This window comes from Pundamilia nyererei, unplaced genomic scaffold (assembly GCF_000239375.1).
Source record: "Pundamilia nyererei isolate P.nyererei 1_Seehausen unplaced genomic scaffold, PunNye1.0 scaffold00238, whole genome shotgun sequence".
In the NCBI taxonomy this organism is placed as follows: domain Eukaryota; kingdom Metazoa; phylum Chordata; class Actinopteri; order Cichliformes; family Cichlidae; genus Pundamilia; species Pundamilia nyererei.
The window spans coordinates 600,316-626,349 of NW_005187639.1; the positions used below are offsets into that span (position 1 = coordinate 600,316).

The 26,034-nt window shown below is 47.2% G+C and overlaps 2 protein-coding genes across 4 annotated transcripts in view; both read left to right on the plus strand.

Annotated features, from left to right (window-relative positions):
- Nucleotides 1-7,145, plus strand: part of qsox2 (quiescin Q6 sulfhydryl oxidase 2) — a 10,656-nt gene extending 3,511 nt beyond the window's left edge. The window contains exons 2-13 of one of the 2 annotated variants that reach the window (XM_005749178.1): nucleotides 2,465-2,565; nucleotides 2,669-2,717; nucleotides 2,865-2,970; nucleotides 3,044-3,134; nucleotides 3,756-3,901; nucleotides 3,977-4,132; nucleotides 4,207-4,336; nucleotides 4,599-4,721; nucleotides 4,935-5,085; nucleotides 5,389-5,577; nucleotides 5,705-6,012; nucleotides 6,140-7,145. In XM_005749178.1, coding sequence (XP_005749235.1) covers nucleotides 2,465-2,565; nucleotides 2,669-2,717; nucleotides 2,865-2,970; nucleotides 3,044-3,134; nucleotides 3,756-3,901; nucleotides 3,977-4,132; nucleotides 4,207-4,336; nucleotides 4,599-4,721; nucleotides 4,935-5,085; nucleotides 5,389-5,577; nucleotides 5,705-6,012; nucleotides 6,140-6,244 — 1,655 coding nt within the window. In that variant the 3' untranslated portion in view covers nucleotides 6,245-7,145. Of the gene's footprint in view, nucleotides 1-2,464; nucleotides 2,566-2,668; nucleotides 2,718-2,864; nucleotides 2,971-3,043; nucleotides 3,135-3,755; nucleotides 3,902-3,976; nucleotides 4,133-4,206; nucleotides 4,337-4,598; nucleotides 4,722-4,934; nucleotides 5,086-5,388; nucleotides 5,578-5,704 lie in introns of both variants that reach the window. The other variant, XM_005749177.1, reaches the window with a different exon arrangement.
- Nucleotides 7,146-15,160: 8,015 nt separating this feature from the next.
- The window catches only part of LOC102212869 (nucleus accumbens-associated protein 2), a 16,199-nt gene continuing 5,325 nt past the window's right edge, over nucleotides 15,161-26,034 (plus strand). The window contains exons 1-7 of one of the 2 annotated variants that reach the window (XM_005749179.2): nucleotides 15,161-15,380; nucleotides 21,282-21,993; nucleotides 22,124-22,341; nucleotides 22,556-22,660; nucleotides 23,018-23,277; nucleotides 25,029-25,205; nucleotides 25,298-25,403. In XM_005749179.2, coding sequence (XP_005749236.1) covers nucleotides 21,553-21,993; nucleotides 22,124-22,341; nucleotides 22,556-22,660; nucleotides 23,018-23,277; nucleotides 25,029-25,205; nucleotides 25,298-25,403 — 1,307 coding nt within the window. In that variant the 5' untranslated portion in view covers nucleotides 15,161-15,380; nucleotides 21,282-21,552. The remainder of the gene's footprint in view (nucleotides 15,381-21,281; nucleotides 21,994-22,123; nucleotides 22,342-22,555; nucleotides 22,661-23,017; nucleotides 23,278-25,028; nucleotides 25,206-25,297; nucleotides 25,404-26,034) is intronic. The other variant, XM_005749180.2, reaches the window with a different exon arrangement.

Genomic DNA, 26,034 nt, shown 5'->3' on the forward strand with positions numbered 1-26,034 from the left:
TACTTACTCAGTTTTTCCACTAAACCGGCTTCCTGAAACAGGGCCCAGAAGGTGGATGAAGGTAAACACTGATGTTTGTTACTGGAGTCACCAATGCAGACGTGTCCCTCCTGGGCCTCCGGAGCTTGAGGACCCGATGGTGTTTGTACTGAAGCACCTGCGGCTCCTAATCTTTTCCCACCAGATCGAACACACACAGTTTCCATTCCCATGTTTGTATACCTGTCCACGTGAGGACCCTCCCTCTGACCGTCACCTGCGTCGTCTTTCCCTGCAGACTGTTTTTCCTAAACCTCTCACCTGTACGTTGTTACACCCCAGCCCAGGGAAAACCGGCATGCGACATAAGGAAAATAAAAGGAAAAATGCCCCCCCACTCCCTGCTCTTAAGGAGGACGAACCAACAAAAAACAGCTACCACAGATTTCACAACAGCCAGTCAGTTTATTGAGTCCCAAAAGGTAGCAGGCATCAGGGTGAGCATGGCCAAAACAAACAAAAACTCTAGAAATGAAATGCAGCCGGCTTACCTTCACAGAAAACCCCAAACATAATTTACAGGTGTCTTACCTGCCTCCCTAACCAAAAACAGGAGAAAAGGTTCCCAAAGAAAAATGGCTTCTCAGCCCTACAGCTACCGAGTAAAAACAGTATCGACAACTATTTACAACACAGGGAGCGATCACGACAAACTGAAACACAGGGCTTAAATACATAGAGGGAGCAATCGGGGAACGGACAACAGGAGGGAAACACAGCTGGGGCGACTCAGAACTGACGAGACAAGGAAGCGTAAACTGAACACACTGAGATAAGACAGACCTTCAAAGTAAAACAGGAAACACATAACAGTCACGCCTAACACAAAACACTGACAACATTGGATCATAACAACGTTTAAAGCGCTCCTGTCCTCTGTGATCTGGATGTAAAGTGAATTTTGTGGATGTTTTCGTCACCCAACGCCAGTAAAGCCATACGAGGCTCTCTGTTCTGGGGGAGTCCTGGGGTTGCTCAGCCCTCCTGAACACTTGGAGGTCTTCAGACTTCTTCTCTGGTGTTCTGGACCTTTGTCAGAGGAGTATGTGGGCTCTGCACCAGCTTCTGTCTAACACTCATGAGGCTTCCTCACTTCCTCTTCCTGTTGCGTCCCCTGTGTCACAGCCCCTCCCTGCCACAGAGGCAGCGAGGAGATTTGAGAAAGTTTTTTTTATGAGAGTTTAACCAGTTTCTGATGAAACAACCCGACCTCCCAGCGAGGCCGGATCACTGCACGTGTGCACAAACATGTTGTTCTGAGGAAGACTACATGAAAGTTTCAGTTCCATTAGCAATAAGTATTGGAAGCGGTCGTTGTAACACAGGTTTTGGATTTGAAGCCAGTTAAAGTCAGCCCAGCATCACTGAGTGCGACAGGCGTCACATTTTAATCCAAGTGTCACCCTTCATCTACAGCACTGTGCAAAAGTCCTGAGCCGCCCCACATCTCTTTATATTTTGCAGGAGACACACTGTTGGCGTTTTTTAAGTCTTGAGTAATCACTCCCCAAGATTTTTGGACTGCTAATAACCAGAATCGTTTCCCAGCATGCTTTGCAGTGTGTCCTAAAAAATGCAATGAAACTGGACTTTCTACAGCACATGAGCAGCGTGAAGAGTCATGTCCAGCCACAGACATTTGTGTTTGCACATTTCCAGAAAGCGCTGCACATATTTCAAATTTTCCTCTGGAATATAAAGACATGAGGGGCGGCTCAGGACTTTTACACAGTGCTGTGGATAAACTGGTGAAGGGAGCTGCTTTAAATAGAAGTACCTGATACCTGTGCAGCAGCCCCGTGCTGCAGCCTGCTTCAGGACTCAGCAACGCTCACACAGTCTCAAACCGTGTGCAACCGACAAAACAACCAGTCCCGAAACACGCCCTGACTAACACACACACAGTGACACACACGCTTCCTTTTAAACCTGCAGAGGTAAATGGTGACTGCTGCCGCCCTCTGCAGGCTGCAGGGGGTAACTGCACGCTCTCTCTGCGTTACCATCAAAGAGACAAAGTAGAAGAATGAAAACCAGAGGAAATCGATGTTTCTGGCACCTGTTTGAACTTTGGCCTGAACGACACACCTGTGGCTGAAACACACCTGGACCTCGGTCTGCATTCAGCCTGTGTTTCTCCCGCCGTCGGTCTGTCTAACCGTCGTGCAGGCGTCCGCGGGGTGAAAAGGGATGAATGGCGAGTCTTAGGCGCACGCTCGTTACTGCTATTAGAAAGTGAGCGAGTGCACTTCTGATGAATCGCGTCATCGTAACTCACGACGACTCCACACATAACGAGCTCGTCCACCTCCAAACTGGATGGCACCTGTCAGCAGGTTAAAGAAGGTGTGTGTGTGTGTGTGTGTGTGTGTGTGTGTGTGTGTGTGTGTGTGTGTGTGTGTGCGTGTGTGTGTGCGTGTGTCAGACTGGCAGGATGCCATCAGCGTGGGTGTGTTGGACTGCGCTCAGGAGGAAAACTTTGACGTCTGTAAGGACTACAGCATCAAGTTCTACCCCACCTTCAAGGTACGTCAGCATGTACCTGCTGCAGGTGTTTACACTGATGCCGGTTAGTGTCGCCCCCTGCAGGGGCTGATGGGTAATAACCACCTCATTTTTCTATCCTCAGTTCTTCTGGGCCCACAGTCCACCATCGGAGCGAGGGACGACCTACAGAGGTGAGACTCACCTGAACGTCCCGCTCACTTCCTTCCTTCCTTCCTTCCTTCCTTAGGACTCGATTAAAAACAAACACAAGAATCGACCTTTTAAATAAAGACATGTATTTTTGTTTATGTTGTTAAAAACGATGACTGTGTGTGCAGGTGCAGACCGGTCGATCCCGTCTGTCCGTCAGCTGATGGTGAACGTCCTGCAGAACCACACTAATCTGGACCGGCCCAAGCACTACCCTCCTTTAGAGCCCTACAGGTACCTGGACCTAAACCTGGACCGGGTCGGACTCTGTGCCACTGCTAACCTCGCTCTTTATGTTCGTCTGCAGCGCTGCTCAACTGCTACCTCTGCTGGGTCAAAGGTCAGATCACTACACGGCCATCCTGGTGGAGGAACCGGACTCGTACGTGGGGCGAGAGGTAACCAGAACAGGAAAGAGGAGACTCGGTCAAAGTCACAGATCAGAACGGGAACAGGAAGCGCTGTCCAATAAACCTGCAACACACGGAGACGAGCGCGTCGATTTAGAAAACTCAGTGTAGCTTCAGTTTATATACGTTTACAATACAGTCTGTGCTCTTATTTTGAAAGTTCAGTCACCACCAACCTGCTGAGGACTTCCTATCCTGCTTTCCTACAGCACACTTTGCCCGTCTGTACATCCGTGCATCTGTCTGAAGGAGCGCTTCAGCCTCATGTCTCTCTGATGTCCAGCAGGGGGCGACACTCTGCAATGAGCTCACCTGGAAACTTGCTGCTGATGAGTTTGAGTTCTCATCAGCAGTTTCAGCTGTGACAGAATAAACATGACGTTTATGTTGGAGATGATGGTCCCGTTAGAGTCAGAGGAACAGGAAGCAGGGGAGCATTCAGGGCGGGGCTAGTTACATCCAGGTTATAAAGATGGAGGTGGTACAAATGCCCACCCCAAGAGTGACATCATGGTAGTTATGGCCATCTTTAATATACAGTCTGTGTTCCGTACGGGTGCAGCAGGTGTTGGTTGGTGTCCTCACCTGTACAAACCTGTGTGTCTCCAGGTGATCCTGGACCTGCTGCAGTATTTGGGTGTGCAGGTGAAGAGAGCTCTGAGCTCTGATCGCCCCCTGGTGGACGCTCTGAAGCTCACTGCCTTCCCTGCCATCTACCTGCTTCATCCCAATGGGACACATGCACACCTGCACAGGTAAAGTTGAACCCTTGGACAGTAACAGGGGGAGTAACCGATGTTCGATTTTCTGACTGACACCTCCTTCTGCAGCGAGAAGCCGCTGCGTTTCTTCTTCTCCTCCTTGCTGAGGACGTTACCTGGAGTCCAGCGCCGTTTAAAGTCAAGCAGCACCAGCAGTTCCGGTGCGAGCCAGGTGGGGGCGCTGCCGGGCAAACAGAACACAGAACCATGGAGGGACTTTGACAGGTAAGAGACTCGCTCTGATCGGGTCAGGTAGAATGACTCGGACCTCAGATCAGGTGACCTGTACGTCTCTGCAGGTCTAAGGTGTACACGGCCGACTTGGAGACAGCGCTCCACTACCTGCTGAGGGTCGAGCTGGCTACCCATAATACACTGGAAGGGGAGGAGCTAAAGATCTTCAAGGACTTGGTGACTTTAGTGGCAAAGGTAACCACGGCAAGCAGAGCAGCTTTGCATAACTCACAGTTCATAATACTCAGTGCAGCCTGTGCCTGAAACAAGCTGTTTTAGCTCCTCCTCCAAGATGGCGTGATTCTCACGCATGATCAATGAAAGTGTTGACATGGAGACCGGCCATCGTGTTCATCCTGTATGGGATTCAGCGTCCCTCTGAGCTCACAAACCCGCCACAGCTGCTGTCACCGTCTCGTTCATTTAAGCACAAACTGACGCCTCTCTGTGTTTGCAGCTGTATCCAGGTGGCGGCTCTGTGGTGAAGTTAATGGAGACGCTTTCTGATTGGCTGCTCAGCATGCCGCTGCAGCGAATCCCGTACCAGGCCGTCCTGGACCTGGTGGATAACAAGATGAGGGTGAGACGCTGAACGCCAGTGCTGCGGTCGATACTCAGGAAACGAGTAATAGATTACACATCAATCATACAGAGCCTTATGTAGTTACTCACTGTAGAAAGTAACTTGTCACACTGCTGTTACAGAATGTAATCTTATTACACTAACACTTTACTTTGGTACAGTATTACAGCCGACACACACACAGATGCTGACTTCCCGCTTCCTGTGTAGATCTCAGGTGTGTTCCTAGGGGCGGAGCTTCGTTGGGTGGGTTGCCAGGGGAGTAGGGCGGGGCTTCGAGGCTACCCGTGTTCCCTCTGGACCCTGTTCCATGTTCTGACTGTTCAACATGATGCCAACCCCACCGCACTGGACAACACAGGTGTGTGTGTGTGTGTGTGTGTGTGTGTGTGTGTGTGTGTGTGTGTGTGTGTGTGTGTGTAAAAGGTGTCTGATGTTTGGTGCCAGTCCAACAGTGTGATCGCCCCACAGCTGAGCTCAGTTTTGTTTTCCACTTCATTCAGTTGTTGTTGTAACTCAAAGGAAAATTCCAGAACGTTTCCCTTTCAGTGTTCAGGGATCAGAGCTCTGCTCGTCTGCAGCGCTCCCTGAAAACAGCCGCTGTGCACGAGCAGAGCAATAAAACCCACCAGTGACTCTAAACGGACCTGCCTCTGTGACACAGGTCTGGAGGCTGAGGCGGCGCCGGTGCTGCAGATGATGCGCCGCTACATCCGAACCTTCTTTGGCTGCCGGGAGTGCGGCCGGCACTTCGAGCAGGCAGCAGCGGTCGGCATGGACAACGTACAGAACAGAGAGCAGCAGATCCTCTGGCTGTGGCAGCAACACAACCGGGTCAACATGAGGCTGGCAGGTAACACGCACACTCGGACATTCGCACGCGCGCAGTCTTTATACACACAGGAAGCTTGATCAGATTTATTGATGATCGCTGTCATCCGAACCTTGTTGACCCTCCTCTTCTCCCCCCGCCCTTCCAGGCTCTCTGAGCGACGACCCCCTCTTCCCTAAAGCTCCATGGCCAAGCCCCTCCCTCTGCGCTTCCTGCCACGAGGAGAAAAACGGCGTCCACGTCTGGAACCAGGACAACGTCCTCCGCTTTCTACGACAACACTACGCCGCCTCCAACCTGTCCCCCGAGTACTCCGTGACCCCCCCTCGACTTCCTGCTCCTCCAGTTCCCAAGGAGCACGAAGGAGGCGTGAGGGGCGACTCGGAGAAGAAGTCCTCCACCCAGACTCCTCGTCCAGGACGCCAGGCTGTGAAGGGGGAGGAGAGGAGGGAGGTGGTGGGTGTGGCTGGAGGAGGGGGCGGAGTCTGGCTTCTAGGCTTTAACAGTGTGGACATGAGTCTGTGTGTGGTGCTGTACGTGTGCTCCTGCCTCTTCCTCATGCTCCTCTTCTTCTTCTTTAAAGTGCGATCCAGGAGGTGGAAGCTCCGCTCCTCCCGCCTCCACGTCTGACCCGGCCCGGGTGGAGCCAGGACCAGAGCTGGTTCTGGTTCAGGGCTTTTTCTCATAGACTGATCGGCGCCTGATCAGATGGCAGGAGTTTAGACCAAATGTGAGCGGCACAAACAAAGTGATGTTTGTCTGTGGAGGCGAAGCTGAACGCTTCCTCTCGCTGGGAACACGAGCGATGAAGAACAAGCTCTGTGGCCGAGGACGAAGACCCACAACCGTGTAACTGACCCTGAGAATTATCTTAAATAAACATGTGACAGACTCTGGTCCTTCTGGGGTCGAGTGAAGCCACGACTGGACCAGAGCCGAGGAGTCCGTCCCGACGGAGCCGAGATAAAAACCTCTAAACCCTGAACCGCAGTCAGCCCTGAACCAAGCCACAACCAGCCCTGGTTTTGGATTTACTCACTCGTATGTGGACACCCGTCTGGACTCTCAGGTCTGAATGTATTTATTTTTACCTGTCACACTCCTCTGGACCCTCTGACCAGGTGTCTGAGACCTGGACAAGCTGCTGTGGGCTGGGTTCATTTCCCAGAATCCCACAGGAGGACCTAAGGGTAGACCCTTAACAGCCTGGACGTGACAGTATCAAAGTGAGTTCACTTTGTGCCAAACCTTTAACCAGCTAACAGAAGACACACCTGTCCTCTCAGGCCCCGCCCACTCCGTGCGTGTGCTGTTGTATGTCTGTGTTTGTGATAGGAGGGAAACCCGTCCTGATAAACTGATGACTGATTGTAGTTTTGAAGTTTCTTTTTGTGAAGTGATTCAAATATGAACCATGTTTATCACTTTAATTTATTTCCTGTAAAGAATTCGAACCCCAAAGGCCCAGAGTGAGTTTGTTTTCTACTAAACAACCAAAATGACGAAGCACATGTGAAAGCCGTGTTTACCGGTTGTATAAATGTTTGTCTTTATGTTCCAGATTATTTTCTTCAAATAAAATCAAACTGCTGAAACCTGCAGAGGGTCGTTTTTACCCAGAAATGTATTAAACCGTTGTTTCCGTTTGTCAGGGAGTCGTGACTTTATGAAGTCCTTCAATAAGCATAATAAGCAATTCATTTTTGATGTGTTCAAATTTTACAGGGAAAAAAGAACTACAGGGTGGGCCAGGGATACAACTTTTGTTTTTTCAATAGGAAGAGGGCCATGTGACACATCAAACTTATTGGTAATGTCACAAGAAAAACAATGGTGTGCTTGGTTTCGACGTAACTTTATTCTGTCATGAGTTATTTACAAGTTTCTGACCACTTATAAAATGTGTTCAATGTGCTGCCCATTGTGTTGGATTGTCAATGCAACCCTCTTCCCCCACTCGTCACACACTGATAGCAACACCGCAGGAGAAATGCCAGCACAGGCATCCAGTATCCGTAGTTTCAGGTGCTGCACATCTCGTATCTTCACACCATAGACAATTACCTTCAGATGACCCCAAAGATAAAAGTCTAAGGGGGTCAGAGCGGGAGACCTTGGGGACCTTTCACTGGCCCACGACGACCAATCCACTTCCCAGGAAACTGTTCATCTAGGAATGCTCGGACCTGGCACCCATAATGTGGTGGTGCACCATCCTGCTGGAAAAACTCAGGGAACGTGCCAGCTTCAGCGCATAAAGAGGGAAACACATCATCATGTAGCAATTTCAAATATCCAGCAGCCTTGAGGTTTCCATTGATGAAGAATGGACCCACTATCGTTGTTCCCATATACCACACCAAACCATCACTTTTGTTGGTCCAACAGTCTTGGAGGGATCCATCCAATGTGGGTTAGTGTCAGACCAATAGCGGTGGTTTTGTTTGTTAACACCATTCACATAAAAGTTTGCCTCATCACTGAACAAAATCTTCTGCGTGAACTGAGGGTCCTGTTCCAGTTTTTGTTTTGCCCATTCTGCAAATGCTGTGCACCGATCTGGGTCATCCTCGCTGAGATGCTGCAGCAGCTGGAGTTTGTAAGGGTGCCATTTGTGAGTAGCTAATATCCACCGAAGGGATGTTCGACTAATGCCACTCTCCAGTGACATGCGGCGAGTGCTACGCTGTGGGCTCTTGCTGAATGAAGCTAGGACAGCCACTGATGTTTCTTCATTAGTGACAGTTTTCTTGCGTCCACATTTTGGCAAATCCAACACTGAACCAGTTTCACCAAACTTAGCAAGCAGTTTGCTGACTGTAGCATGGGAGATGGGTGGTCTCGTACGTGTCTTGCATTGAAATCTGCTCCAATGACCCGGTTACTGCGTTCACCAGATATCAACACGATTTCGCTCCTCACGTGTTAACCTCTTCGACATGTCAATGGCTGTGAACAAAGAGAAACTTGTAAATAACTCATGAAGGAATAAAGTTATATTGAAACCAAGCACACCATTGTTTTTCTTGTGACATTACCAATAAGTTTGATGTGTCACATGGCCCTCTTCCTATTGAAAAAACAAAAGTTGTATCCAAGATGGCCGACTTCTAAATGGCCACCATGGTCACCGCCCATCTTGAGGAGTTTGCCCCCTCACATATACACAAACAGGACTTTAATATCACCAACCATTCCCATGTTATTACGGTGTATCCATATACATACATACATATACTTATTGGATTGATCAAAGTGAAAGTCCAAAGAAGTCAATGACGGTTTCTAAATATCTGCAGATTCAAGATCAGCTTAAACAATTGTATACAAGTTCAAGTTATTCAGATCTGTTACCCCTTCCCGAAGTCTGGGAAAAACATCCAAACTGTCCCCCTCAGATCTGAGGAAAGTGGTTAGGATATTCAGGAATAACCCGGGAACCACAAAGGCTCAAGCCTGCTATGAAGTAGAAACCAATGCTGCAACACCAGCTGAACTACACCTGCCAGCAGTCATCAGTGAGATGCTGGGCTACAAGATGAACAGCTACAAGGAGCAGTACCCACCATGGAGAAGGAGACTAGAGGCCAAGATCAAGGTAGCACAGAGGGAGGTTAGCCGACTGCAGATCTGCAGAAAGGTGCGATGAAGACGGTGTCCATACCCGAGGCCTTGGACACTGCCAAGCAGCGACTCACAGCCTTGGCCAGCCGCTTGAAGAGGTACACCAGAGAGATCAAAGGCAGGACAATGAACCAGCTGCTCTCCACAGAACCAGCCAAGGTGTACTCTCAGTGGCAAGGGAACAATATGAGAACAGCACCACCAAGGCTGAGCAGTACTGGAAGAGCATATGGGAGAAGGACGCTGTTTTGTTTGTCTCCTTATTTATGAAGAAAGAGTCCTTTTGTGATCTGCGACATACTTTATTATCCATGCTTGGTTAGCCGGAAAAACAACAACCACCCCTCACCTCTTAGCGCTCATGCCCATGTTCTTTACAGATAGTGCCACCTTGTGGTATGGCATGAAACTATGTTAACTCACAGCAACAGCTGCTTATCATTACAGACGGAACAATAACAATGCTCAGTGGCTAGTGGATCTGAGGGCAGACCACAGCAACCTCCCTGAACAGGGTCCAGTAACCATCACAGTGGCAGACATCCAAGAAAGGTTCACGCCTACTGGCTGAAGAAGCTGATTGCACACCACGAGAGTCTGGCAGCACAAATGAACCAGCTGCTGGTTGATGAGAGACACCCAGAATGGCTAACTGAAGGCCGGACAGTCCTGATCCTCAAGGACCCCCAGAAGGGACCGGTCCCCTCCAACTACCGACCAATAACCTGCCTCAGCACCACCTGGAAGCTCCTGTCATGTCATGGACTGGCTGTGTGGCAGGCAGGAAATAGGACCCAAACGCAAACTCACGGGGAAACAGGACTGAACTCAAAATACAGCTTTATTGCTGACAAAAGATGACAAGAGATAACAGCGATACAAAATAACATGAAACTAAACTGGGAAGTACTAGCAGCAGTCAGCCGAGACTGCAAGACCAGACTGACCAACCTGTGCACTGCCTGGATTGATTACAAGAAGGCCCATGACTCAATGCCCCACAGCTGGATACTGGAATGCCTAGAATTGTACAAGATCAACAGGACCCTGAGAGCCTTCATCAGGAACTCAATGGGGATGTGGCGTACAACACTAGAGGCCAACTCCAAGCCCATAGCGCAAGTCACCATCAAGTGTGGGATCTACCAAGGAGATGCTCTGTCCCCACTGCTGTTCTGCATAGGCCTGAATCCCCTCAGTGAGATAATTGACAGGACTGGCTATGGATCCCAACTAAGGAGTGGAACAGGTGTCTGTCACCTCCTGTACGTGGATGACATCAAGCTGACTTACTGATCCACACTACCAGGCTATACAGCAATGACATCGGAATGTCATTTGGACTGGAGAAATGTAGTCGGATGATAACAAAGAGAGGGAAGGTAGTCAGAACGTAGGGGATCGAACTACCAGGAGGCAACATTGCAGACATAGAGGACAGCTACAAGTACCCGGGAATCCCACAGGCAAATGGGAACTATGATGAGGCTGCTGGGAAAGCTGCAACCACCAAGTACCTGCAGAGGGTCAGGCAAGTCCTGAGGAGTCAGCTGGCCAAAGGAGGAGATAGAAGCCACTGACAGTGAGACCCTTTGTGATGAGAACAGTAGATGACCAGCTGACGGTCCAAACCGGCTGCTGGTAACAAAGGATGTGTTCTCTGGAGTGACGAATCACACTTCTCCTTCTGGAGTTTGGGTTTGGCTGTTGCCAGGACAACGGCACTTGTCTGACTGCACTGTCCCAAGTGTAAAGTTTGGTGGAGGGGGGTTATGGTGTGAGGGCTCCAGTTAGGGGGGAACTCTTCATGCTCAAGACATTTTGGACAGTTTCATATTCCCAACTTTGTGTGGCCAGTTTGGGGATGGAGCTTCCTATTCTAACTCAGCTGCACACCAGTGCACAAAGCAGGTCCATAAAGACATGGATGAGCCAGTTTGGTGTGGAAAAACTTGACCGGCCTGCACAGAGTCCTGACCTCAGCCCCACAGAACACCTTTGGGGTAAATCAGAGACTGTGGGGCAGGACTGTTCGTCCAACATCAGTGTGACCTCACAAATGTGTTCCTGATCAGAAGTTCCCATAAACACTCCTAAACCTGTGGAAAGACTTCCCAAAACAGCCGAATAGGTTACAGCTGCAAAGGGTGGGCCGACATCACATAAAAGCATGTGATCTGTTATCTGTCTAGCTGACAGATAACGATGTGCTGCCTGGTGGCTACACATCTGTGATCAGACTAAAACATTCACAGCTCTTTGGAGGACGAGGGTTACACTGTTCTCAGCAAAGTTCTTCTTAAAGGTCTTGGAAGGCGAAGACAACACCATCACATGACAGGAAGACGATGGTCCATCCACAGCTCGAGGTCAGTCATTAGCCTGCTCTGAAAAAGTCCCGATCCTCAGCTCGTGCTACTGACTAGAGCAGGGCGATATGGCCAAAAATATTTATCACGATATATATTTGAAAATTTGCGATGACAATATAACTGACGATTTAATTGATGCGAGACAAAATACAACTCCACAACTTTACTAGCGCAAAAAAAACCCCATGCATTTATTTTCACTTAAACAAGCAGCTGTTTTTTATGTGCATTAAAGCTACATAAAAATTTAACAGTGCAAATGCAAATTCCTTGCTGAAAGTTGAACCAAAAGGCATTTCCAGTGGAAATGGGCTGAAATATCCTGAGTGTAACCGAGGACAAGGTAGGAGTAAAAGGGACAAGGAAATAAATTGATAATTTATTTATTACATTAATTAAACATTCAAATTCCCAGTTATTTCCAGACAGGACTTACAACACATCCTGCTGATATCCAAGCTGCACATGACACTTACCACACAAACGGTGCAAAAAATAACACAACACTGCAAACCATCACACGCCGTTTAGCGACACTGCAATCGTGGCACGCACTGCAAACACCTCGGGTTTCAGTACAGCTGGGAATCAGCGCTATGCATGACCTGCAATCTGGGATATAAAGGGAAGTGGCACAAACAAATAAACAAATAACAAAAAGGGAGGTTAGTCCGCCCTTACACAACTCACTTCCAATCAGTAACCGCCTTAACGGCTGGACGGACTAACCAAAACAAAATTACAAATCAATCAAAAGAACGAAAAAAAGGACAGCAGAGACAGCACAGCTGAAAAACACAAACAACAACAAATTAAAATATTACCCAATAAAATATCGGTTTTATTAAACCATTCAAAATCACAAAACTAAAACAAACACTCAATATACCTACAATATTGATCAGTTTGTGATCATGTTTCTGACTTCTCAGAGTTCAACTGTAAGTAGTTGTCACCAAGCCACTGTTCAATGGAAGCTAAACATTTAATTAAAGAGGACAGTTTATGGACTTCCATCGGCTTAAAAGAGCAATAGAGCTGAATATCATCAGCATAGAAGTGATAAGACACCTCAGGGAACTGCCTAATTATAAGTCCAAGAGGTAACATGTACAAAAGAAAAAGAATAGGACCCAGAACTGAACCCTGCGGTACCCCAAATGTCAGATCTTTAGAATGTGAAATAAACCGATTCGCAAAAACACTAAAAGATCTGTTGGAGAGGTATGACTGAAACCACTTCAAAGCCAGACCGGACTGTCCCGGAGCCTGTTAATCAGGATGGTATGGTCAATGGTGTCACAGGCAGATGTCAAGTCCAACAAAACCATGACTGAGGATGCTCCGGAGTCAGCTGACATCATAATGTCACTAGAGACTTTAAGTAATGCGGTTTCTGTTGAGTGACTTTTACGGAAACCTGACTGAAATTTGTCATAAATTTCATGTTTTTCTAAAAAAGTGGTAAGTTGATCTGCAACTGCTTTTTCCAGAATTTTCGATGATAATGGAAGCTTAGAGATATTTATATTTATATTTCCCAGTGTTGTGTCATGTTTACTTGTGTTTAGAGTTTTGGCACAATGAGCGAAGTTTTGCAAAATGTGTTCAAGCAACGGGCAAAAACTGTAATGACTAACCTCTTATTTTGGATGGATTATCTCAGTTGTTCTCCTGACTGAAGTTTGGTCCGTTTACAGCATCCTGCCATGTGATTGCATTTGTCCCTAACCATCAGGAACCCTCACGTTAACTTTTATTGAGTGGAAAAAAGTTAGCGTTCATCCTTCAGCTTCACTGTGCTAATGTTATGCTAACATAGCTGTGTAGCTAACATAGCTGTGTAGCTAACATAGCTGTGTAGCTAGCCACCACGTAGCACATGATATACCAGCTAGACCAACTTCAGTAACCCTACAAACGTCACTGCTGTTTAGTTTCCTGTCTTCATTTATGTTGGAAGTGATAGCAGAGCTGTACGTTTAAATTTTTTCAGAAATCTCTCAGTCAGAACATGCTATATCATGCTTAGGTAACTAGCGAAACTAGCGAGCTAACTTCCGCTAGCTTCCTGCTAACTTCTAACTCCGTTAAATGTAATAAATTCTGTTTTCATGGATGCCTGGATGTTAAACTTAACTGTTACACCTGGTAAAGCAGCAACGCTGGTCGTTTTATTAAAGATAAAAGAATTTAGACAGTTTTTAACTCTCAGTGATGCTGCAGTGTTCGTTTGGCTTTGGGACCTGAAGCGGACGGAGTTTAGGACCCAGATTACTCCCAGATTTACGAGCACCTTAGTCCGACAAATACGGCAATAACGACGGCCCGTTTGCATTTTGTACAAAAAAATGTACTTTGTCGTGTATCTGACGGACAAACACCAAACCAGTTCCACATCGCTGAAGTTGCAGCATTTTTACAAACCAATTCTGGTTCATCTGTTTCACTCAACGATCCGCTTTCCCCCTTCTCATTCTCCGTTACCACCATGCTTTTTCGGCCACGTGCGCATGTGCATTTTACCCATATTCTATTGCGATATTTCATTTTTTTATTGATGCCTAACATCAATAACCGGTAATACCGTGAACACGTGAATATGGCCCAGCCCTACTAGTGACACATTGGTGTCGGGACACAGTGAGGTTTTAAAGACATGCTGCTTGTGAGCAGAGCTGTTACAGAGCTGGAGACACTGAGAACAAGCAGTTGGAGTTTTTCTAAGAACTGCAGCACAAAGATGAGACCCTCGACCAATGCTGGAGACCACAGAGGTCTGAAGGTGACCCTTTGTAGGGCTGAGGACCAAACAATGTCCTCACAGTGCAGGAAAGTCCTCAGCAGGGCAGATTTCAACCACGATATGTCTACATAAACACAGAAAGACATGAACAAACACACGCACACACACAGAGCTACTGTACGAATCCTTATTTAGCCTTAGCACCCCCTCCTCTTCCTCCTCCCCCTCCCTCACACATTCAGCATCCACCCACCCATTAAACACAGACACCAGCCCTGTCTGTCTCTCTACAGTAGCTGTCTCTCTCTCGTGTTAGAAACTGTAAGTGTTGATGGAAGCTGAGGCTGCAAAACTGCTGCTTTGTGTTTGTGTGTGCTGGTGTGACTATTGCTGTGAGGACCAAGCACGGCTGTTTCACCATCAGAGCGAGGACCCTTTGGCCTCTGTGTGTCACGCTCCTTTAAAGGGCTGTGTGATTGTTCAAACTTTGTTTGGGGGTCAGGATCAGGGGCTGTGGGTGGCTGTACATACAGCAGATGTCCTCACAGAGACAGCGATATAAACGTGTGTGTGTCAGCCTGGCACACAGTCGCAGTATGCACGCTATGTACTCGGCATGCCAACTCAGCCTCAGCACTGCAATGCAGCGCTGTGCATTTGGCCAAGTCATGCCACACACACACACACACACGCACACACACACTGATACACACACACACACACATGTGCAGTGATGTGTGTGTGACAGTGTGTGTGACAGCCTACATGTGTGTTTTTAGCGAGTTTTCATGAGTAATGTTCAACCTTGCAGTGTGTTCTATGTAATGCATGCTCGCCCGCCCCTCTCTCTCTCGTCCTCTGCAGGGCAGTTAGCCGCATTAGCTCCCTCGCTGTCCTCAGATGACTCCTCCTCCTCCTCGGCTGTCTGCTGTGTCTCTGCCTCCCCCTCCTCCCTCCCCCCCTCCTGTGACACACCAGACGATGCGTTGACTGAGCGCAGGAGAAGAAGAAAACCTCTCCCAGCCAGCCGTCCTGCCTGCTGCATGGAGGAGAAGCAGAGGAGGAAGAGGAGCAGAGAGGAGGTAAGGAGGTGTCTCACTGTCTGACATCCGTCCTCCTCTGGCTGTCTCTCTGCTGTCTGTCTGTCTGTCCCGGCACTCTGAAACTGTCTGTTTAACCTGTCTGTCTGTCGCGCTGTCAAACTCTGTTCCTCACTCTGAGCTGTCTGTCTGTCTGCTGCTCCGTAAACAACAAAAACACTGAGCTCAACTCTGAGAACCACTCACCTGGAATCAGCTGTAGCAGACTGTCCCGAACTCTGCCGGACTACAGTGGACTGTGCAGGACTCGGCTGGGTGGTAACAGACTGTCCTGAGCTCCTGTCCACTGGGGACGATTCTGCTGGACTGCAGGTGACTGTCCTGAACTGTAGAGGACTATAGAGGACCCTGCAGGGTTGTAGTGAGCCGTAGAGTGCCTGGCTGGACTTCAGCACAATATTCTGAACTGTAGTGGTCTGCAGAGGACTTGGTTGACTTTAGCAGAGTATAGAGGAGTCTGCTGGATTGTAGATGACTGTAGTGGACATTAGTGGACTGTACTGGACCCTGCTGGGTTGTAGTGGGGTGCGGTGGACTTGGTTGGACGGTAGGGGACTCTGTTGGACTTTGGTAGACTGTCCTAAAATGTAGTGGACTATAACAGACTGTGTGGGATTCTGATAGACTACAGGAGAACTTCCTTGACGATGGATTGCAGAGGACTCTTCTGGACTTTAGCAGACTATACTGAACTGAAGTGGTCTGTAAAGGACTTGGTTGGACTGTAGTTGACTCTCATGCACCATAGGGACCGGTTCTGGACTACAGTGGACTGTGCTGGATTCTACATGACTATAGTGGACCATAGTGGGCTGTACAAGGATCTGCTGGACTGTAGCACTGCAGGGGGCTCTGTTGGACTTGAGCAGACTATGCTGGGCTGTTTGAACTGTAGTGGAGTTTGCTGGACTTTAGCTGAGTATGTTGGACTATACTGGACCACAGGTCTGGGTCTGGGTCCATGTCTCTGGCCATTATTTATTTATAGTGAGTTCATGGATGATTATGTCAAAACTGCACACAGAGTTCTGTTCCCTGAGTTTAGTCTTTCAGGCAAAATCATGCAGGAGAAGCTTTGAAAGCCCCTCATTGGACACAGACTTTACCTTTCTTGTCTTTAAGAACTCAAACGTCATCGTGTTATCGCATGAAAATAAAACCCTCCGAAACACAAGGTGTCACTGTGAGGCTGTCCCAGCACTGACACGCATTCAGCTTTACATCTCTGCAGCAGCGTGGAACTTTCTGTGGAGATGATATTAGACACAACACATATGCTTTTACATTTCATCATGTTTAGCCTGGAGGACAGCAGACACTTTGAACTGGAACATAAAGAACATCAGCTTTTCTCTCACTAAAGGACAAACACTGCTTCAGGATTAGGGATGGGTATTGATGAGATTTTCACGATTCCGATTCCATTTTCGATTCTGTTTAACGATTCGATTCTTTATCGATTCTTTTTAAAAAAGGAGAACACTAAGGTCGATTAGCTTAGAACTTTGTTTTATATCTTCTCTTTGAACAAGGTAGAAATTTAGGAGTAACATGGCCTTACAAACCCAACAGTGAGATCTTAAGAGATCCAGCCTACGGCTCTTCAATGGGGTGTCACAGGGTCCCCGGGGAAAACATTGTAAATGTAAAATAATAAAATAAATATTCTTCTGTAGCAATAACAAAGTTTACCATAAATTATTCTGTAGCAATTACACAAGAATATCCAGTAATGTCCCTGCCTACAATTAAACACATTCACTTACTGAAAATCATCTGCTGTGGCAGAGGCAGCCTTTGACCACAAACTGAGTCTCTGCTCGGTGACATTCGTCTGTCCTGGCCTGAAAGGAGACGCTGCCGGCAGACTGCAGCGAGAACTGGCAGCATCTGAGCCAGACTCTGTCTCATCATCGTCACCTAAACGCACAGTAATGGCAGGGTTGTAATAAGGCAGATCGCGCTAACATAATATGCACTGTTAGTTGATTATTTACCTGCCGCATTAACGGGAGAGGACGTGCAAACGTTACCGCTGCTGCTGGGTTGAGATTCACGAGTCCGGAGCGGAATTAAAAACACGACATTCATTTAAGGTCATCGCGTGTTTTGTGAGCAAATGCTTTTGCATATTCGTAGTGTTTCCTCCCTTAAATGAAATCTCTACTTTGCAAGTATTGCAAGTTGCCCTGTTGTCATCGGTTCTCATAAAGTATAACCAAACTTTTGAGCGTTTGAGCCGCTTAGGTACCGTGTTTCCTGCCAGGTAAATGACGCTCCGCAACGTGGTGACGTCATTCGGGGCGACTGGAATCGATAAGGGAATCGTTTGCAAAAATGGCAAACGATTCCAAGGAATTGAAACAGTGGGAACCGGTTCTCAACAAGAACCGGGTTTCGATACCCATCCCTATTCAGGATCTTCAATTCAGTTGATATAGAGCCAGTTCATAATAACAGTCGGCTCAAGGTGACGTCTCAAAGCTACACTTCAAAGTAACAAGTTACATTGTTTCTCTGTATTCCCAACGTTTTTGGAAAGCTGAGAAACAAAAACAATTTAGAACAAACTTTAAATTAATAAGTTCGTTAAATGATCTCTGACTTGACCAAAGTCTGGTTAGTGGCAGAAGCGAATGAGTGTTTTTACCATTTAGCCTAAAACATTACACCAAAGGAAACACGTGAGGAAACTGATGCTGAACACATCTGATTGTGCACATTTCATTCATGCACTAAACAAATGTTCCCATCTTTTTGTGAAAATCGGTACAGTTTTAAAGGTTTCATACAGGGTGTCATCTGCATATACACACACCATCCATTCTTTATGTAACAACAGTGGATCTGGTACTGATCCCTGTGGAACACCGGAACAAAACACCTTCAGCTGAAAGTCAGCTGCAGTTTGAATGAAACACTTTCCATGTAAATATAGTTTCTTACTGACAGCTTGAGTCACAGCGGTCCCTCGTTTATTGCAGGAGTTACGTTCTAAAAATAACCCGCAATAGGTGAAGTAGCAGCTTTATGTTTTACAATGATTATAGATGTTTTAAGGCTGTAAAACCCCTCACTACACACTTTCACACATTTCTCTCTTGTTTAAACACTCACAAAGTTCAGACCTTTGTAGAAAAATAAGTCGAGTATTATAGAATGAAACCGAAGATCAAACCCTGTTTTCAGGTCCAGAACACGGGAGTAGAGCAGCTGTCAGAGAATTCAACATCAATGGATCAATGGTACGGAAGTAGAGGAAGCAAGAAGAATGAGTTGAGTAAAGTTTGACTGTTTTGTTTCGCTTAATGTGCCTTATAGTCCGAAAAATACGGTAACTTCTAACTTCCTTTAGCATTAAGCAGAAGTCCAACTTTCTGTGTGACGGTTAGCATCTTCCTCTGCCTTTGGGTGCTACCACAGGAGCCTCTGACGGTGCAAAATGTTTCATCGACATTGTTGTGTTTGCTGGGGAGAAAACTTACAAACATACAGCACAGCAATTCAGAGTCACACTGCTAGTGATCGAAGATTTATGTAAATTTGACAAGCTGAACGCGTGCTGTACTGTACAGGAGACACAGCATGGAGGAGATTGACAGTGGTCTGCAGCCAATCAGGATGCAGAACACAATGCGCTGTAAGAAAAAACAAAACAAAATAAAAAATAAAAAGCAAAGTTGCACAAAAAAAATCTGGTAAACAGCGAGGCCGCAAAAGGCGAACCGCGTTATAGCGAGGGACCAGTGTACTTCATGGTTAATAAATACAACCTCTGGCAGCTCATACATGGCCATCAGAGCAGAGAAGCAAGGATTTCCTTTTCACCGACTCGTTCGTCTAATGGCTTTGTTGTTGAATTTATTTCCAAATTAAATGTTTTCCAACTAATGAAGAGATATGAGACAAGTTCAGGCAACAAACAAGAAAAGAGAAGAAAACAGGGAGTAACAAATGCTTGAACTGCAAAGCTGTTTCATTAGTTCAGATTCATTCAGAATAGCAGAAGTGTGATTTTGGAAGTAATCCCAAAGGACGTCCCGTCTGTAGATGCAAAGTCATATAAAGTTTGAACAAAGATGCAACTTTTCAAACAGCGCGTCCCTTCTCTCAGCCCACCTGCCGTAGCTTTGCCCACACGTTGGCATCACTTTACTGTAAATGCAGCGTTTCTGATTCGTGCTCAAAGCTGACTGAAGGTAAAGCCTTAAATCGCTACACTGTTCACTACAGTGACTGATTTTAAAACAACCAGAATTTCCAAACTAAAGGCAAAACAGGAAAAATAAAACCCTCCGTGGCTTCACAGCTGCCACTGACATGACCTGATCACGTTTGTCAGTAATGATACGTCATCCTCTCTGAATCGTTTGGTTCAGAAACAACGGCCCTGTGATGGAGACGCGCTCAGCACGCCATTCGCGCTGTGGCTCCTCCTCCCGGCGTGCCGAGGTGCCTCACCTCAAATATTTCTGACCGAACCCTCTTGTGAGACACTCGCTGTCTTTCCACAGACGCCAGCCGAAGCGGTCGCGATGCCCCTCGTCCGTCAGGCCGACCCGGCTCGATGACTCACCCGTGAATGCATTTCCTTACAAAGCCTCCATGTTTGTGAGACTTTAGCTCAGTGTGTTAGACACTGATGCGTCAGACTGAACGCTGCCTCCTGATCACATGACTCTCAGCAAACACCTCTGTCTGCACGTCACCTGTTTATTTACCCACACCTCCACGTCACAGACAAACAGCTTTGAGCGTGACCTAGAGATCCAACCACTCAACAGAAAGTGTGCAAAAACCTTCACTTTCTTCTGATTGATCAACTTCCGGAAGCTTGGCGAGGGGCAGCTTCGAGATCTTCGACTGTGTAAAAGCGAAGAAGTAACCTCGTCACTCGGCAGCCATCATAAGTGCATCTTATTTTGAAATGATAACTAAATGCAGCTTCATTGAAAAGGTCGCGAGACAAAGAATCATCAGTCATAACTAAAAACACTAAATTCCCCAGAAACCAACCATAGCGTGGCTTTCTGAGATGATGTCACTTTGGCGTTTGTCACTCTCTGATCACCTGATGACGCCACAGTGACATCATAATACAAAAACTGTATTTTCAAGCTTCAGCGTCAGCATTTGAGCCACCGCCATGTTGTTTTTTCAATCCAGAGGTAACCACATCTGGGTGACGGAGCAGAGTGGTCAGTGATGATACCGGCAACACCCAATCAAAATCCTCAAATTTCTCTAAACTGAAGCTCCGCCTTCTTAGTAAAGGTGAAGAGCTCAATTTTTAGCCATATTTAATTTGAATATTGAACACTTTGACATTTACTATACAAAATAAAAAGATAAGTTCTTTACACTGAAGTCAAAGACTCTTCAAGCAGACACCTCGGCTCCTCTCTGCAAACATTATTTAAAAGTCTGACCACTCGTTTTGGGTCTAAATCTTACCTGAGCGATAATAAAGCTTCATGAACTTGGACTAGAACCTGTGGTCAGTTCGACTTTTTCTCTCTGCACTCAGACTTACAATAAAAACAAAACTGAAAGGAATATTTAGCTCCAACGTGTTTTTTAAACAGACTCGATGAAACGGCTGTTCGATCCTTTAATGGGTTTAAATAAAGTTATCTCAGGTTTGAATGGGTGCACCTGATGTTTCTGACGCCCTGTGTTTGAGCGCGCTCAGTGTTTTTGTTTGTTGGACTCTAGAGGCGCGCCGCAGGAGACGTTCGGCTGTCTGCAGCAGGTTGGAGGTTTTCCTGTTGCCCTGTTGGCGAGCAGGCGTGGGTTAAACGTGTCCTCGGTTTGTTCTGTGGGCACGTGAGACGCCGTGAGGGTTTGACCTCTCCTCCTTTTGTCTCCCTTTCTACATTTCAGCTGTTTCTCTGGACCGAGCTGATCTGCATCTTAATGATTGACCACCTCCTTCTCAACCTGAACCCCCCGCCTCCTTGCTGACCTTTGACCTCACTGTTTGTTCTGCACCAGCATTATGGACCTCAGACTTTTTGGAGGAACTTTCTGCAGCATCCCCGACACCTAAACGCCCCGCTGTCTGCATCCGTCAGCCCAGCTCTGGCTCATCAGGACCGTCATCAAACCGCCGTCCACTTCCCGTTGCGACCTCAGCGAGCCGACGGCCACCACCATGTCGGAGGGGCTGCTACAGGTGGAGATCCCCGACTTCGGCAGCAGCGTGTTGGGCAGCCTGAACGAGCAGCGGCTGCTGGGTCACTACTGCGACGTCTCCATCCTGGTGCAGGGTCAGGCCTTCAAGGCGCACCGGGCTGTCCTCGCTGCCTCCTCGCTCTACTTCAGAGACCTGTTCAGCTCTGCGGCCGACTCCTCCTCTTCCTCCGACTCCTCCTCCCAGGCGGTGTTCGAGCTCCCGTCCTCAGTGACGCCGACGTGTTTCCAGCAGATTCTGTCCTTCTGCTACACGGGGCGCCTCAGCATGGCGGCCAGCGAGCAGCTGGTGCTCATGTACACCGCCGGGTACCTGCAGATCCAGAACATTGTGGAGCGCGGTATGGAGCTGATGATGATGAAGGCTTCCTCTGCCTCCTCACCGCTCTGCTGTGACTCACAGGTGGGTCTAAACAGAGGTTAGTGGGAGACAGCAGCATCTAGTGGACATCAGGAGAACTGCAGCTGCCACAGGAGACTGTTTATGTGTTTTTCTTCTCTTTGTAACTGTATTTAAACGTTTGTGTTTACAGACAACCTCAGCAGACGAGCTCGGGGGCTTTGACACTCAGACGGCCCAGCAGCAGCAGCAGCACGGCGCCCCCCAGCTGCAGGAAGTGAGTCCAGACCAGCCGGCGTTGAGCCCCGAGGAGCTGCTGCTCGCCGTCAGCAGGATCAAACAGGAGCGAGCTGACACGCCTCCTGCAGAGGAGGCCGGAGGAGCAGCAGGAACAGGAGGAGAGGAGACCAGGTGAGGAAATGGCTCAGAAATGTTTTCTCAGTGTTGGAAAGATTATTCCAAACCGAGTCAGAGATGTCTGCCCAGTCCAGACGCAGAGGGTGGAGGACCGCCCACCTGTTCAGTAACCAGACGGAAAGAACAAATGATGCTTTATGTGTGTGTCATACATGATGTATTTATCTCGTATCACACGCTTATTTAACGTCTGCATGGATGACTGCAGGAAATCTTCAGGGAGAATTCCCACACGTGCTCTCCAGGCCTCTCTCACCTCGGATGGGACGACTTCCTGCGCTGCTGAACTGAGCTGTGGATCCAACACTTCACTGTAATGGAAGCAATGGGGGAGACAGTGTGGCACAAACACACCCACTTCATTCAGGAGATGACAGGGGGAGGGTCTACTTTGTGAATGATGAGCCAATGACCAATGAGGGTGCAGGGTCACAAAGTGGATAGATCGATCTTTTATATTGTCAGGTTTTTGCCTGACTAACTCTACGTATGAAGTTTGATATTGTGTATGAGGCGACCTGGATTAAATATACCTTTGTACCTGTGACTGATCCCTGAGATTTGAATCCCAGATAAATGGATCCCACCCTCAGCTGTGTACCCGGGACCAGTGCTTGGACCTTGATGAAGGTTTGTGATGTCATTCTTCTCCTGCTGGTTCTCTCCTCAGAGTGGACATTGCAGCAGAGCTCCAGTCCTCCAGGAGCACGGCTTTGTGTTACCTGAGTGCAGGTGGAGGGCTGGTTCCGGGTCTGCAGTCCTACCTGCTGGCAGGCGGGGGTCGCTCCAGTCCAGGAGGATCCAGTCTCCCCACAGACTCTCCCCCATCCCACCCACCCACCGAGGAAGAGCTGGAGGAAGATTACTACAGCAACGCTGTACACCCCGGACTCTATCAGCACATCTACGGACACCCCGGAAACCCCTACAGTGAGTATTTATCCACCACCCAAATCAATATCAATTATACATCACAAAATAACAAGAACAGCTCCTCACGGTGCTTTATATTGTAAGGTAAGCAGCCTATAATAATGCAGAGAAACCCCAACAATCACATGACCCCCTATGAGCAAGCAGTTGGTGACAGACTGGGATAGGCTCCAGCCCTGCGCCACCCTGAGAGAAATAAGAGGAAGAGAATGGATGGATGCAGTAAAACGTTGGAGTTCAGTTTAAAACCTCATGTAAAACAAAAAGGCAGTAATTGATAACAGAAGTCACACGGCCACTTCCTTTGAAAGATATGCAAAACATTTTCTTTTTTATTCAAATAGCATCCTGTAAACAGGGGCTCCGGTTACCCAGTTCTCCTGTTTCCAAGGATATGTTTGCTGCCCTGAACTGATTCAAGCACGTCTGTAGTTCATTTTTGGTCACTGACCATTTCAGAGTGATTAGAGAGAACCCCCCCTACAAAAGCATTTGAGCCAGCCACGCTGAGGAGAAATGACACATGCTAAATAAGTTGTTGTCTTGAGTTAGCAGGGCCTACGCTACCTTCTGCACCGGCTACAGGGGCCTGGCTAGCTACGGGTGTTTCAAGGATGCCGGAGTCTCCAATTCAGTGATCCTGGCCTCCAGAGCTCCAGACAGGCTGCATTTATTACAAGTATCATTATGGCTAAAGGAGGCTGAGGAGTAACTGAACAAAGTGCAGGAGGAACGGGTGAAGAGGCCATGCTAGCGAGTCAGCTACAAGCTAAGCTAAGCTAGCAAATCCTTAAAGACAAAGTGAGTGAGGGGCCGAACAGCGAAGACACACAGGACACAGGAGAAATGTCTCCAAAGTGGGATTTTTCTTATTTTATCCTCTAAAAAGTTTAAAAAGACAAAGTTCAAAATAGAATTAATGGGCCCGTAAAAGAGGTCAGCTAAATATAACTCTACTCAAAAAGCGACGTACAGAAACGTACCCAAACAAAGGAGACACAACTTAACTCACAAACTGACCTAAACACAAACACACAGCAGGGTAACCTTTACGGGGTTTGGCCAAACCGTTTACACACAACAGGGGAAACAGAACAAACACCAATACTAACTAGACACAAAACAGCATTAAACCTAAAACAGTCGTGTTGCTGACAAGCACATGGGTGGTCCCGCTGGTCACACCGTTTACCCAGACAGGAAACACCTCCCCAAACCAGGTAACTCAAAGAAACAGAAACATAATTAACATAAAAGAATATATTTAGAAACCCCACACAGTGCTAATATGTGCACTTTATAATATCACTGTTAGGTTTAAGTTTAGAAATGAATGAATAATATGACTGAAATACATGTTTACCTGCAAACCAGACTAATGAGGTGAGTGTGTGGACTGATTTCAGCCATCACACAGTCACTGACACTGTAAGGATGATGTGTGTGTGAATATGTGAAGATTACACTATGAAGTAAGACGTTAGAGGGGGTTAAGGTTTTGGGTCCTTTTGTCCTAACAGGACGATTACCATGGTGACGATGTAAACGTCATCCTGTGGGTTCTTTGCCTTTTTGCTCGTTTTCTATGTTTTTAATGTCACTTCATTGACTCCCCAACAGGACTTGTTAACCTTCAGCTCATACAGGCCCCACTGATGTCACATATTAACTCAAACAGGTGAGTTTTGGTCATTTTACTTCCTGGGATTCCTGACACTCGCTCCCCTCCCTGTTTCTCATTGGTTCAGTCCAAGAGAAGATGGAGATGCTCCCCCTCCCATTGGCTAATGAGCGTCGGCCCTGCGTGCTGGTTGGTCGGGACAACATGGCACTTCCCGCCAGTCTGATCAGTCAGATTGGGTATCGGTGCCACCCGTCACTCTACACCGAGGGAGACCCAGGAGAGAAGGTGGAGCTGGTGGCAGGTAGGACAACAGAACACCTGTCCAACTGTATCTCAGACACCTGTAACCCAGCATCATGTGACACACGCTCCCCTCTGTGTTTGTGTGTTCAGGTTCAGGTGTGTTCATGACCCGAGGTCAGCTGATGAACTGTCACCTGTGTGCTGGAGTCAAACATAAGGTGCTGCTCAGGAGGCTGCTAGCAACCTTCTTTGACAGGTGAGCTCTTACCTGGGTGAGTCACATGGATGCAGCAGCTTAGTTTAAAGAAAACATAAAGGTTGTGGTGCCGTGTGGCTGGTTTAACTAAAACAGGATTAGGAACTAAAGGTAAGTTTGTTGAATCCAGGTATTTGATTTTCCTGTTAAAGTTTAAAGAATCAAACATTTATTTTTTCTGTTTTTAGGTACCTTACATATCTGATGAAAGTTTTAAAAGTATTGCTACAAACATGAGATTACTTTGAGTTTCATGAGTTGCTGGTGTTTCCTCAGCACAGATGGACAGAAGTGTTTATGAAATCATTGATGAGCTGATGCTACGCGGGGATTTCCTGATGTTTTACTTTATGCATCAAGCAAAAATCAAATTCTATGCAACAGTCTCTGACTGGAAGAAATGTGTTTAACATTTAAACTTGGGCTGGGCGATATGGCCTAAAATTCATATCGCGATCAGTGTTGGTCAAGTTACTTGAAAAAAGTAATCAGTAACTAATTACTGATTACTTCCCCAAAAAAGTAATCCCATTACTTTACTGATTACTTATTTTCAAAAGTAATTAATTACTTAGTTACTTTTTAAAAACACGATTTACAACCTGAGTAGGTGATAAAGTGATAGATCTTT